At 47.5% G+C, this 13,974-nt stretch overlaps 1 protein-coding gene across 1 annotated transcript in view; it reads left to right on the top strand.

The window, feature by feature from the left end:
• Positions 1-13,974, top strand: part of LOC138467652 (barrier-to-autointegration factor-like protein) — a 319,554-nt gene that overhangs the window by 288,111 nt on the left and 17,469 nt on the right. The window contains exon 3 of the mRNA XM_069607829.1: positions 9,861-9,991. Within this exon, the coding sequence (XP_069463930.1) occupies positions 9,866-9,991 (126 nt within the window). The 5' untranslated portion in view covers positions 9,861-9,865. The remainder of the gene's footprint in view (positions 1-9,860; positions 9,992-13,974) is intronic.

Below are 13,974 nucleotides of genomic sequence, written 5' to 3'. Positions count from 1 at the left end.
TATTGTATTTAATCAGACCTGTGGTCGTGGAGAGGAATAGCTTCTCAAAGCACGTTGTGTCCCCTCCTTCCTCAACACCCAACATCATCATCTTAGGGTCCATAGAAATAACCTGCCCCAAGACTGCAGTCAGTTTATTACAGCATTGCTGCCAGTATGTTTGAATCTGGGGGCGTTCCCACAAGATACGAAAGAATGTGCCGCCTTCTTGCAAACAGCGCAGGCAGTTGGGATTGGTGGTGCGGTTCCACAGATACAATGCAACTTGCGGGTAGTGTTACCCTATGTAGGATTTTTAGCTGTATCAGCAGGATTCTCGCAGAGATTGCAGACTCCCGCGGGTACATTAGTGCTATCACCCAGTCCTCTGACTGTATCGGCCCAACATCCGCCACCCATTTGAGCTTTAGATATTTTTCCATAGTGTTTACACCTGGTTCACCTTTTTATCCCAGCCGATGTGTTTATGGGCTTCTCGCCATATTAGTGTAGTATGGGCTGTCATTGTGCAGGGAGGGGGTTTTGTCAGGGTCTGATAAAGATTCATAAGTGGGGATGCGTCTTGCATCGCGGTAATCTCTGCTCAAATGTGAGGTAGCACTTTTTCCCCCATGTAGGATATCGTTGATCACTGCCATTTGACTGGCCCAGTAGTAGGATTGCAGGTGTGGTCGCCGAATTCCAACGTCCCAGATGGATTGTTGTAGAGTCTGTAATGCAATTCGTGGGTGCCCCCTCCCCATAGCAGAGATCTAAGGGTACTGTCAATCTTGCAAAATTCCAGGTCTGGTGTTCGGAGTGAGCGTTCTGCAGGATGTACAGAAAGTGCAGTAGCGTCAGCATTTTAAAGAGGGCAGCTCTCCCAAGCAGGGTCAGCGGGAGAAGTACCCAGTGTCGGACATCTGCAGTGAATTTCTCTGTGATCGGGTGCAGATTCCTAGTTATATATTCCGAGAGATTTGATGTGATTTGGATCCCTAAGTAGCAAACGTATTCTAGTTCAATACCGTTTGGGCAAAGTGGAGGGATTGTTTGTGTCGCCCGCTTAATCAGGAAAAAAATTGACTGGTTCCAGTTCACTCTTAGCCCACTAAATATTGGATATTGTTCAAATGTTTTCGTAACTTCCGGACAGGAGTGAACTGGGTTGCCTAAGTATATCAGGAGATCATCCGCATATAGGGAGACTTTGTCCTCCCCACCCTCAGGCCAGCAAAAGCCTCTCCACAAGGTTGTTTGGCGTAACAGTATGGCTAGGGGTTCGATAATTAATGCGAAGAGTAGTGGGGACAGGGGACATCCTTGTCGCGTCCCCTTCCCCAGTTGAAAGACTTGTGAAGGCCATCCATTAACTCTGACCTCCGCCTTCGGAGCTTCGTATAGGAGGCGGACCCACCCCACAATCCCCATAACCCATTCTCAGCCAATCTCCCAAAGGCCCTCCCAAAAGCCTTTTCAAAATCTATAGCCAGCAGTGCAAGAGGGTCCTGCTGGGTTGAGGCCTTTTCTAACACGAGATGGAGCCTGCGAATATTGCGATACAAGTGGATTTTTGTGGCATAAATTCACACTGGTCCGACCAGTGAAGCGATCACCCTCTATAGCTGGTTTGCAAGTACCTTTGCTAAAACTTTCATTTCACTGTTAATTAGTGAAATCGGTCTGTAGGAGCTACATAGCTCCGGAGGTTTATCTGGTTTCGGAATGACAATTATATTAGCCTTGCAGAGATCTGGGGGTAGGATCCCTTGCTCCCTACAGTGTAGGAACATCTTAAGCAGGTGTGGAGCCATCGCTCAACCCCCTAACCTTTTCCATGTATCAATCTGGAATCCGTTGGTTCCCGGTGTCTTCCCTGCCTGCTGTTGTGATCTGGCTGTCATGATTTAATCTACTGTGATATCGTTTTCCAGGAGTATTTTTTGTGTTGCTTCCAAACAGGGAAGTGTAAGATCATCAAGCACAGTATTGTTGATGGGTTCATTTGGAGATTCGTATAGGTGTGCGTAATAATCCACAAAGCCTTCCGCGATATCGCGATCAGATTGTAATGGTTCAGGTTGTGTTGTTCTAATTTCCCTGACATGCCGGTGACCTGCATCTCTGCGTTCCAGCCAGGCTAGAATCTTACCAGCCTTGTGTCCGGTTTCTTTTATTCTAGTACGCATCTCTCAATGTGCTTGTTTAGCATTGTCTAGAGTGACATTATGGAGGTGTTCTCTGGCCACCAAGAGGGCACAGTGTGTGTCCAGCGACCCACTAACTATGTGTTCCGTTTCTTGTTGCAGTACTTCCTGCTCTGTTGCCACCACTGCTTGTCAGCAAGCTTTTCTGCGAGTTGATGTCCCGGAGAGAATCTCTCCCCGGAGAACTAGTTTATATGCCTCCCACATTGTCGCTGGGTTGTGTACAGTTCGTGTTTAATTCAAAATATGTGGTTGTTGTCTCCCGGATATGATCAACAAATTCCAGGAAGTCAATATAGTAACTGTTCAGACACCATGAAGGGAGGTGGGGGGGTTGATCTGTTAGTCGTCAGTTCAATCATTAGGGGTGAGTGGTCGGATATGCCTCTGGACAGCAGAGTTGTATTAATTGGTCTATGTGTATTGGGAGGAAGAATTAGTCCAGCCTTTAGAGAGGGCATGGACTTCGGAGTGATGGGAATACCCACGCTCTGCCGAATGCAGGTCCCGCCATACATACGTCATTCCAAGTGCTGAGATAAAGGCAGCAAGTTTGGTGCTCACCTTAGGATTCCTGCCTCGCAGGTGTGTGGGATCTATTGTTACATCCATCACGTCATTAAAGTCCCCCGTCTCCCTCATGACCCAGAGATCAGATGTGTGGGCTGTGATTACAGGTGTGATGTCCTGAATTATTTCAGTGGCCAGTGATGGTGGGGTATATACTGCCAGTATTGCCAGCGTTTCCTTCCATAGCGAGCCCTGCAGTAATACAAATCTACCTCCAGTGTCCTGCACCACCTTAGACAACTTGAAGAGGAGTCTCTTGTGAAGTAGTATCAGCATCCCCCTGGAGCCTATGGGGAAGCCAGCATGTAAAGCTGTGCGATAATTCGTGCGTCGGAATAAGCTGCATGTTGTACCTGCTAAGTGCGTTTCCGTAAGGACAATATCAGGGGAATGCCTATTAAGAAATTGTGTGACTAAACGTTGTTTAATCCCAGTACCCAAACCATTAACTTTCCACGTCAGGAATTTCAGGGTTTTAACCCTGTCCCCACCCATTGCTATTTAGGCTGGTCAATTTGTGCCTGTGTGTGGGGCAGTGATGGCAGAGTGGTCCGTGCATGTGTACTGTGCTCAGGTGAGTCAGATTGGTGGATTCGAGAACACAAAATACATTAACAAAGTTCCATCCCTCCTCCCCATATTCCATCCCAACCCCCGTCCCCATACTCCATCCCACCTTGAAGCATCTGTTGTCCGAACTTTATGGTCGGCTATCAATAATCAAACAAAACACACATCACACACTATGTCAAGCTTGCTAGAACACATCAACTTGGCACCGTAGGTGGCCACAAACTGGAAGGGGTGCGTGCCGAGCTGTGGCTTCAAACGTGCCTGTCGTCATTACTTCCCTATTTATTTTATTTTTATTTGAGTTATTTTGAATTTAAAGCGCCCAGCGGCCCAGAGGCATTGTGGCGCTGGTACAGAGTGTTTGCTTCTTACAGAGTATGCATGCATGCATGTTATGACAGACATTACATAAGTGGTGAATACAACTGAGTACATGTAGTTTCTTAGGTATTATACATGTTCATGGACAGGTTTAGATGACAGTTTTGAATAGATGTTCCGAGGTAGCAAAGGAACAGAGTCAGGGACTGAGCTGTGTTGAATAGTTTTGTTTTTAGAGTACTGTGAGGGGGTTTTTGTTTCTTAAGCTGAGTGGGAGAACATTCCACGCTTTAGGGGCTAGTACTTCAAAGCTTGTGCCGCCTGCTTTAGCTCTGTTGAATGCTGGGACTGAAAGTAGGTGGCAGTATTGCTCACGTTTTGGTCTGTTTCTTGGAGCCTGGTGTACTCTGTCTGAGAGGTAGGCTGGAGCGGTCTGGCTGTGGCGTTTGTGTGTGATTGTGAGGGCCTTGAATGTTATGCTTTCCTTGATTGGGAGCTAGTGGGCATCTTTTCTTGCCTGGGTGATGTGCTCTCTCCTAGGGATGCTGAGGGCGGCTCTTACAGCATTATATTGTGCAATTTGTAGTCTGTTAATGTTGTTGCTGAAGGTGCCTAGGAGTAGAATGTTGCAGTAATCAAGTTTTGCGCCAATAGTGGATCTGGCAATGTTAAGGCAGTTCATTGGTGACAGATGGGGTTTTACTGCGTTTATGATTTTTGTTGTTAATGCCGCTGAGGAAGATATGGCACTGACTTGCCTGTCCATTGATAGTGTGGAGTCTAGGTATACTCCAAGGGTTTTCCCTGTAGTGGAGGCTGTGATGACCGTGTTTTCAATAATGAAGGAGCTGTATTTTTCATTTAGATTGTTTAGTGATTTCTTGGGGACTATCAAAAGGATTTCTGTTTTTTCTCTGTTTAGACAGAGATCATTGGCTGCCATCCAGGCCTGGATGTGCGCATAGGTCTTTTGGAGTGTGTTGAGGTCTTGCTCATAATCTCCTGTTAGGGGGAGAAGAATTTGAGTGTCGTCGGCATAGTTGGTAAAGGCTATGCCAAAGTCATCTAAGTCACTGAAGAGTGGGAGGGTGAATAGATTGTATAATGTCGGGAGGTGCAGGATCCTTGAGGCACTCCGCATTCAATGGGGGATGGAGAGGCTGAGGCCTGGTCAGAAAAGACCCTCATGGCTCGGCCTTCCAGGAAAGAGGTGATCCAAGCTGTGGCTTCTTGGGAGAAGTGAGCAGTGTTGGTGAGGTGTTTACACAAGATATTGTGGTCAACCAGGTCAAAGGCTGCCGAGAGATCCAGGAGTAGGAGAGAGGATGTGCCTTTGTCCATGACTTCAAGTAATTGGTTCTTAAGGTCCAGTAGAGCTGATTCTGTGCCGTTACATTGTCTTTTGCCTGATATATTGTGAGTTTCAAGGTAGGATTTAATCTGTAAGTATGCGGCCTTGTCTAGAATGTTTAGCAGGCATGGCACGGTGGTGATTGGGTGGTAGTTGTTGGGAGAGTATGGGTCAAGGGTAGGTTTCATTAACCGCTTCCTTGAGGGTAAGTGGGACGGTGCTGTTTGCGAAGGATGCGTTGATAAATGATGTGACAAACGGTGCTAGGGCTGTTGCACACTCTTTGATTAGGTTGGCTGGGCAAGTGTCTCCTTTGCATAGCGATGGTTTGATGCGCTTCATGATTAGGAATTCAGGGATTGTTACTTCCCTGAATGCGAAGGGTGTGGGTTTGTTAGAGGCCTGTGTGGCGTCTGCTATTAGTAGGGTGGCTTGTGTGGTGTCTGCTATTGGCAGGGTGGCCACGGGCGGCGATGTGGAGGGTGTGGCTTTGGGTAGTTTGTCAAATTGAGTCTTAATTTTGTTTTGAAGTTTTGTTATTTTGTTTAGCATGGCGTGCTGGATGTTTCTTGCACCAGGTTTAGTTTTTTTCTGTGGATTTTGTGGAGGAGTGGGGTATGACCAGGGTTGCACGCTTGCTATTCCGCAAGTGCATATCTTGCCCCGGGGAACCTCATGTTGTTCTACCCCGGTCCGTCAGTTAATCATTGCCGATAGGTGTTGGCGGATCGGGTTCTTGTGCGTGTGGTATTTGGTCCGGTGGGATCAGTTTGGGCCTCCGGGTCTCTTGTTCCTGTGCGCACCTTCCGGTCTCCAGTCTCCTTCAATGTGGTGTTCCGCGCATCTCCATGCCTCTTTGCGGTCTGTAAAATGCACTGTTGTACCTTTTTGTGGTATATCTTAAGCTGAGCTGGAAATAGAAGACCATACTTGACGTTTAGAGCTTGTAGACCTTTTTTTAAGGTGGTCAAAGGATTGCCTGCCTCTCTGGTATAATGGAGGGGGGAAAGGCAATACGGCACCCGCTGTGTTTCTTTAGCACGGGCCATCTGTAGTAGTGCATCACGGTCTCTGTAGTTCAGTATTTTTGCAATGACTGCACGCGGTGGCACCGTAGGGGTGGGTCGTCCAGTCGGCATACGGTGGGCTCGCTCGATCGAGAAGAATTTAGAAAATATCTTGGGGGCAAATATGTCTGCTACCCATTGTTCCAGGAACAATTCCATATTCGGATCCTCCAATTTCTCAGGCAGTCCCAAAATGCGAATGTTATTATGTCACACTCTGCCCTCCCCTTCATCCACCCTCTCTTCCATAGTCTTCAGACTATGCAAGAGAGGCCATGACTCCCGACATCTGTCGCTAAACGTTGCGGAGACCATCTTCAGTCCCCGAAATACGGTTCTCGGCTCATGTGGGAGGTCAGTTTTTGCAGGTCGTGCCGGAGGAGAGACACGTCTGCACTAAAACCGTCCATTTTCTTTTCCATTGAAGCTTGTGAGTTAGCAATGTCGTTCAATACATCTTTTAAAGAGATGGCTTGCTCTGGGTCCAAGTCATGCGGTTGCGGTTTATCAGTAGGGGTGGACGCTGCGGGTGTTGCATGCTGGTCTGTTTTGCTTTGCGTGGGTGGTTTCTTATATTTATCCTTAAACATGAAGTTGTGTTCATAGAGGCAGGTAGAGCTATCAGACTCTGAGAGTAGATTAGGATGCAAGTAATTATAAGGGCCATCTGCCTCTCACTCCTGGTGTCGTGTGTAGGACGGAAGCGCCATTCAAACACCTGGCCCACCGCACTAGCTGTCTCTGCAGCAGAATTCTAGTGCTCCAGCGGTCCAAAATGTCTCCTTGGGGCCTGTAGGGGTCTTGTGTGTGGATACGTGGTCTAGACAGACCTATCGGGTACCCCCCCACGATCCACAGCTTGTGTTCAGATGCTTGAGCTGTTTCAATAGTCAACCAAACCTGCCTCTGTACCCCGGTTCCATTGGTATCTTCCCAGCCCTATAGATCACAGGATCAATGGACCCTCGGACAGGAGTTCTGGGGGTTCCGCCAGTGGAGTATCCCTTTTTTCTCCCTCTAGGTGTATGCAGCACGGCTCACCTGTTCAGTCACTGCTCTGCTTGCTTTGTTCGGCGGAAGGACGTTCCGTTTCCAGATGACCACCTGGAGGGCTGTCACCCGTTCCCCCACTGTTGTGCCTATTCTGAGCCCTTATTAGCCTTGCAGTAGTAAGTCCAGGCCACCTCAATAGGCCGGTTGGGTTTTCTATTTTGGATTAAGTTTAGTGGTTCTGTAGCAATCCGATATGGTATTCAGCAATAGAGATGCACAAAGTTGTTGGGGAGGCGATCACGGTCATGTCAACGGCAGGGATTATATTCGCCTATAGCTCTGGCACTGCCCCCACTATTGTTGTGGTTGTAGGGAAGGTAAACAGTTGTATGGCAATTAATACTGCAACTTGCTACCGCGAGGGGTGGGGGGGAGCAATGCAGGGTTACGGGCCCGATGTCGCAGCAGTAACTCGGTACCCGCTTATATTGACGTGCAATGTCCCACGAGCGGCCCGTCGGTCCCACAGTGAATTAATTTCCTTGGACGGAGACACTGTTGTGAGTTCTGCAGTTTGCGGTCGTCCTGGTGTCTAATTAGTCTGTCCACCCCCGCCGCCTGGTGGGCTGGTGTTGCACAGGTTCATCTCCCACCGTCCTGCGCTGGGCACCTCGCCCACTTTTGTGCTCTGCCTCATTGCCCCTGCAGCGCTAAGGAGTGTTGTGCAAATAGTCAACCCCACGGGCCTGGGAGCCGACACGCCACAGGGGTGGCAAACGTGTGCTTCCCTTTAGTTGCTGTTCCCAGGCGTGGTGTGGGGCTCTGGTTCGCCTCTCAGCTGCTGGCTTCGGATTGGACGGCACGGAGGTGATTTGATGCGCGGCCCATCATACGCACCACTCACTCTGTATCAAGCCGCACCCCGGCACGTCCGCCGTTCCGGGTTCCGTCAGCGAATCAGGATCATGGTTTCCTGGCGCTTCTTGCCGTTGAAAGGCATCTGCCCCTCCCCGCCAGCCCGGGTCACCTAGGCTAGCAGAGTTCACTAGTTTCCTCCCCAGCAAGTGCCTCTCACATGTAGGCAGTCTCCAGTCCTCATACCCGGGTCAGCGGGCTACGTTGTTTCATGTCGGGTCCGGCTCATGTCTCGGGACAGTTAGTGTTCGCCTTAGGCAGAGACAACTATGCAGCGGCCATCTTGCTAGTGAGGCTTTTTGATGATCTAGAGAAATGGGGAAAACTGACAATGTCCTGGTTGGGGCTACTAAACTCAATTAAGATGAACTTTCTCCCTAGACTCCTGTACTTATTCCAGATGCTCCCGAGTCATATCCCAGACTACATGTTCCGGGAAGTTAAGGGTCGCCTTTTGAGGTTTCTCTGGCAGGGTAGGAAGGCAAGCGTGGCGTATGAATTACTGGTGCTCCCAAAGGTGAGAGGCAGAGTGAGCTTTACTGGCATCTACCTGTATTACAAGGCATCTCAACTCTGAGTTCTCATACTGCATTTGACGGAGCGAGGGGACTGTCAATGGTTGGAGCTGGATAACTTATCTGAGGCCGGCAACAGTCGGGGAATGCATATGGGTATCAAGAGATCAGCTCCCATCGAAGATCAGGGGGCGTCATTTGGAATATATGGAGGAAGGGTCCAGAAATGAGGGGTGTCATGACATGGCCATCCCAGCTTAGTCATCTGTGGTCCCCGGGTGTCAGCGACAGGGCATACAGGGTCTCAATAGCATGCCAATATAAGCTTATGCGATCAAACTGCTTCACAGATGGCAGGATGACCCGGTTCACCTCTCTAAGATGTTCCCAGAGGTGAACTCTCTTTGCTATCATAAATGTGGTGAGCGTGCCAATTACTGGCACAAGTGGTGGGGATGAGAGAGGTTTCAAATTTACTGGGATGAGGTGCTTGGGTGGATCAAAGAATTAGAAGGGATTTCCCGCATGAAGACGCCGTTGTTGATTCTGTACGGTCTGGAAGGTACTGAGGGGGACTATACCAGTTTACTGCACCTGTCCCACTTCTTAATGTTGGCGGGGAGGGCATGTTTAGCGATGCACTGGAAAAGGGTGTGGCTTCCATCTAAGAAGAAATGGATAAATGTGAGCAAGAGCATATATGTGATGGAACGGATCACAGCAGCGATACATGGGAGAGGCCTAAACCTTGAAATGGAATGGGTAGAATTCCGAACGGGGGGAAATACATGGGAGATGTTATCGAGGGACCCTTCGTGAAGTGGCGGGTTTAAGACCTATTGACTGTGAAATCATGCTTATACATGCAGTAATTAACTTCTGCTGAGTTGATGATTGCTTGTATAATGTTTCTGCACTCCCTTCTGGATCATTTGTGATTCAGCCTGTTGGCTTTACACTTTGCGTGGGTTGATATTGTGCATCCAAGAAACACACTTCTATTTCCAAGCAACCTATTATGTAGAAGAAGATATAGTTAATTAACACAGTTTCACTTGGGGTCCTTCAGATTAAGAGTGCCTGCTTGAAATGCAGGCTCTAATTCAGCACCCCTTTCACCTCCGAGATACATTTGATGCTAGATGTCTAGTATGGGCATACTTGGATGTCTGTAAAGAAAGGTCTGAAATAGTGTGTGTTGAAGTCCACAGTTGGCAGATATCCAATAGGATCTTTTGGATTCACAACTAATATAATGTTCTTCAAGATGGTGAAGTTGAAACGCAAGCTTAAAAGTATTTTTGCCCCCTCCTTTTATTTATTCACGGAAAGGTTTGCCAGTTACCCTTCTTTATATTCTCTACCACAGGTAAAATGTCTCAGTCCTCTCAAAAACACAGAGACTTTGTCTCTGAGCCTATGGGTGAAAAGACAGTTACAGCCCTGGCTGGTATTGGAGAAGTGCTTGGCGCAAGATTGGAAGACTTGGGCTTTGATAAGGTAAGTGTTGAATTTGCAATCTTACTGCCTTACCTATGAAAGCTAAAATCACCCTGACGCTTTACCAAGTTCCATTTGCTGTTTAAGGAAACTAGTAGCACAGTATTATTAAATTGAATTGCCAACGAAGGGCATGGCTACCAATTTGATCTTCTGTATACCTGCAGGTGGCATATATCCTCTCGATGTTGCCATTGGGAAGGTTCTGGATACCTTGGCTTATCTGATCTGTTCAGTCCTTGATATTGTGCTTTACTTGTTCCAAATTGGCTTTTAGGATACTTGGCCTCTATTTCAGTCTTTAGGATATCTTCCTAACAGGGCTTTTTCTTTATCATCTCCATTGTTATGCAGTTTCTGAGAGGGTTCACTAACCAGTTTTCACCACACCAGTTGTTACTGCGTGGAATGTGAACCTTGTTTTGACGTTTTTTAATGGCTGTTCAGTTTCTGACATTGCATTCATGGCCTCTTGTGTTCGCTCACTCTTCACATTTTCCCAGTTGCGATCATCTCAGCCGTGCATGTGAGTGAGCGTGACGCTCTCAGTAAAGACTTATTATCTTGTCTTTTCCAAGGAAAATGTGACTTTGATGGTCAGACCATCCTTCCTTTCCAAGGTTGTGCCAAACTATTATCTTTCTTCCCAGAGGATCCAGCATTCCCTCTTCTTTTCCTCACCTCACCCTTAAAGTTAGAAAGTGTTCATTGCCTGGACCCTAAGAGACCTCTCGGTTACTACTTCTCGGTTACTACTTCTCGGACAAGTGACTTCAGAAGGGACAACTGCTTTGTTGGCTTTGCCGATGTACAGGCCGGCATGGCTGTTGCTAAACAGACCATGTCTAGATGGATTGTCATCTGCATTTCCCAGTACTACAAAAGGCTGTTCAACAACACAAGCCATCTTGGCACTCCAGGTATTATCGGCTGATGTGGATTCCGTGGTACGTGATTTACATTGGAACAAACTAGAGGCTTGGGGCATTGATGTGCATCTGCTTTATTACATACACCTTTTGTATAGGCAAAGGCAATTCTGGTGCGCCTTAATCAAGACAGCTGCATTTGAACCTATATGTAGCAGACATAGGACATGCCCCCTGCACCGTGTCGTAGTAATCTGCCACGCTTCTAACTGTGGATCGGCTATGTGGATGACAGTGATTTTAGATTGCACTCTGCTGGGCCTACAAAGTTCACTGGATGCCTCATTGTATGTAAAGAACAACATGATGCACATTAATTTACAAAAAAACAAGATTCTGAAATTACATTCTAAGGACAAAAAGCCAGTGAGGCATAATTGGTGGATAGATGGGGTTAAACTAGAAGGAGTGAGTTCCTCCCCATCTTTATCTGGAGCTGCCCTTTCCCTGGCAGTCCCTTTGGAATGGCATTTGGGAGGCCAGTATTTACAAGTACTGCATAAGTGGCAAGTTTTGAAAAATGTTATCAGCAGAGTTGGGGGTGAATCAGTGGAAGGCTATCTAGAGGTGTATCGTAGGTCTGCTATTCCTAGCCTTCAATATGGCCTGGAAATGGCTCCCGATGTGACCCCTGCCTGGTTAAATAAGATTGAGGGGAAACTTCTAAAATTCATGCTGGGTCTAACGAAAACTGTATCGGTAGAGGTATTAAGAATGGAGTTGGGGGTCCTCTCGCTTTCGATTGCATGGAAGTTGAAATGCACAAAGTTCCTAGTGAAGATCTTGGCAGCAAAGCCTAGTTCTACTACCTTATTGGCCTTGTTGGAAGCACATAGGTCTTTGAAACCAAACAATTCGGCCTTTCTGCATTTGACTGGGGTTGTCCTAGAGCATTTGGAGTGCATTGGTCTCCCCTTTGAAGAAATAGCCGTCTCTGGCCGAGTTAAATAAAAGGCCCCTTAGATGGGACAGGATTATGACCCTTGAGGCACTTGCTGGTCAGAAGCGTTATGATGAGTACATCAGACCGAGTGTTGCTTTGTGTCAGCCACACAGTTATTTAGTGAAATTCTGTAGCCTTTCACTGCAACATTTGATCTTATGTCTGAGAACGAACATCTTGCCTGTGCAGGAGCACACTGGGGTGTGGATTCAGGAGCCACGTGAACTGTGGCTATGGCGTATCTGCATGAGTAGCGTGGAGACCTGTACGCATATACTCACAGGATGCAACGTGTTAAATGGGCACGTCAAGGCCTATAATGGGTTTTGTGCAACACGTGGGGGAAACGAGTCTGACCAATTCTGGGCCACAATATACTCAGCTGAGCATTTGATTATTGTTGCTGCCAGCCCATCATGTTTGGGAAACTGTCGGGTATAAATTGAACATGACCGTTTCTGTGAGTGGTGGATTTTGTTTTTGATGTATTACGCTGTTGTAGCCCCCGGCAATTCGCTTGTTATTAAGTAAGATCACTAGAAGTAGTAACATTTGCAGGGTTTGAGCTGTATTGAATTTCCCTGTAAGAGTCTAGCAGACAGTTTGTTTATGTTTATTTATTTGTAAAGCACAGCGTTCACCACAAGGGCAATTTGGCTTTACTAGACAGGTCAATAGAACAGAAGGATTTTTAGAAAAGGTGAGTTTTTTAACGCTCGCCAGAAAATAAGATGGTTGGGCAAACTGCAGAGCTCATAGGGCATTGAGTTCCACAGCGAGGAGGCTGGGACCGAGAAAGCCTGGCTGCCAATCTGGCTAAGTCTGTATGTAGGGACTAATAGCAGACAAGCATCAGCGGACCGGAGTGCATGGCCTGGTACATAAGGGCGGAACTTCTCCTGGAAATAGTCCGCCCCCTGGCCATAATATGCACCAAGCAGGCAACTTTGAATTTAATGCACTGAGCAACCGGCAGCCAATGAAGATGGCGAAGTACTGGCGAGATGTGTATATAACGGAAGGCGGATGTGGTAAGACGGGTTCGGAAGAACATGGAGTTCTTGTAAAAGATAGGCTGGTTGTGCCAGGAATATGGAGTTACAGTAATCCACAGAAGAGATCACCAAAGCAGATATTACGGCGGCTTGAAGCTCAACCGGCATAAAGGGAAAAACCTCCTGGAGGCGTTTCAGCTGGAAATGGCCGCGTTGACGTACAGCCCCAATCTGAGGCTCCATAGACGGGGAAGCAGAAAGTTTCACACCTAGAACAGTGGTGGAAGGAATAGGCAAAGAGCCAAAAGAGGTCGACCAGAAAGCAATAGTCCACAAAGAAGAAGCACCACCAATACCTCAGTCTTACACCATTTAGCTCAAACCAATTCATGCCCAACCATTCCCCCACGCCCTCAAGGCAGGCCCTAAACCTGCCATGAGATAAGATGAACCAGGATTTGGGTATCTGCGTAAGAATAACAAATAAAGCTGTGGGAGAGAATGAGCTTGGTCAGAGGCTGAACGTATATGTTAAACAAGGTCGGCGAGATGGCAGACCCTTGAGGGACACCACAGGTAGGATCCTTACCCCGAGAATAGAAAGGGGGAGAGAGATAGTTTGTTGATGATCAGAAAGAAAAGAAGAGAACCAGGCCAGAACCGTCCCAGCATTGCCAGCTCTGGACAGACGGTCCAGCAGGATGGCATGATCGATGGTATCAAATGCGGCGGAGAGATTAAGTCAAACCAATGCTCCCACGCCGCACTGGTCATGCATCTATGCTGGATCATCCAATACCAAAACCAACACACTATCTGTCTCCCGGCCTGGACGAAAACCAGACTGTGAAGGATGGAAAAAAGAGGATTCCTCCAGAAAAGGGCAGAGAAGAGGGCAAACCAATGATTCCAAGAGCTTATTCAGAAATGGAAGAAGGCAAATGGGATGAAAATTAGATGGAATGGAAGGATCAAGAGAGGCTATTTTCAGTAAAGGAACCGCTGTAGTGTGTTTCAGAACGGGGGGAATATGGCCTGTCAGGGAGGAGTTATTTACGGCCACCTGAAAAGAAGCAATGTGGGGGAAGAATATCTTTTAAAATAGAAAGGGAAATG

This window comes from Ambystoma mexicanum, chromosome 4q (assembly GCF_040938575.1).
Source record: "Ambystoma mexicanum isolate Mex_15411 chromosome 4q, UKY_AmexF1_1, whole genome shotgun sequence".
In the NCBI taxonomy this organism is placed as follows: Eukaryota; Metazoa; Chordata; class Amphibia; order Caudata; family Ambystomatidae; genus Ambystoma; species Ambystoma mexicanum.
The sequence above is the reverse complement of the archived record's forward strand: the minus strand, read 5'-3'. Positions and strand labels throughout refer to the sequence as shown.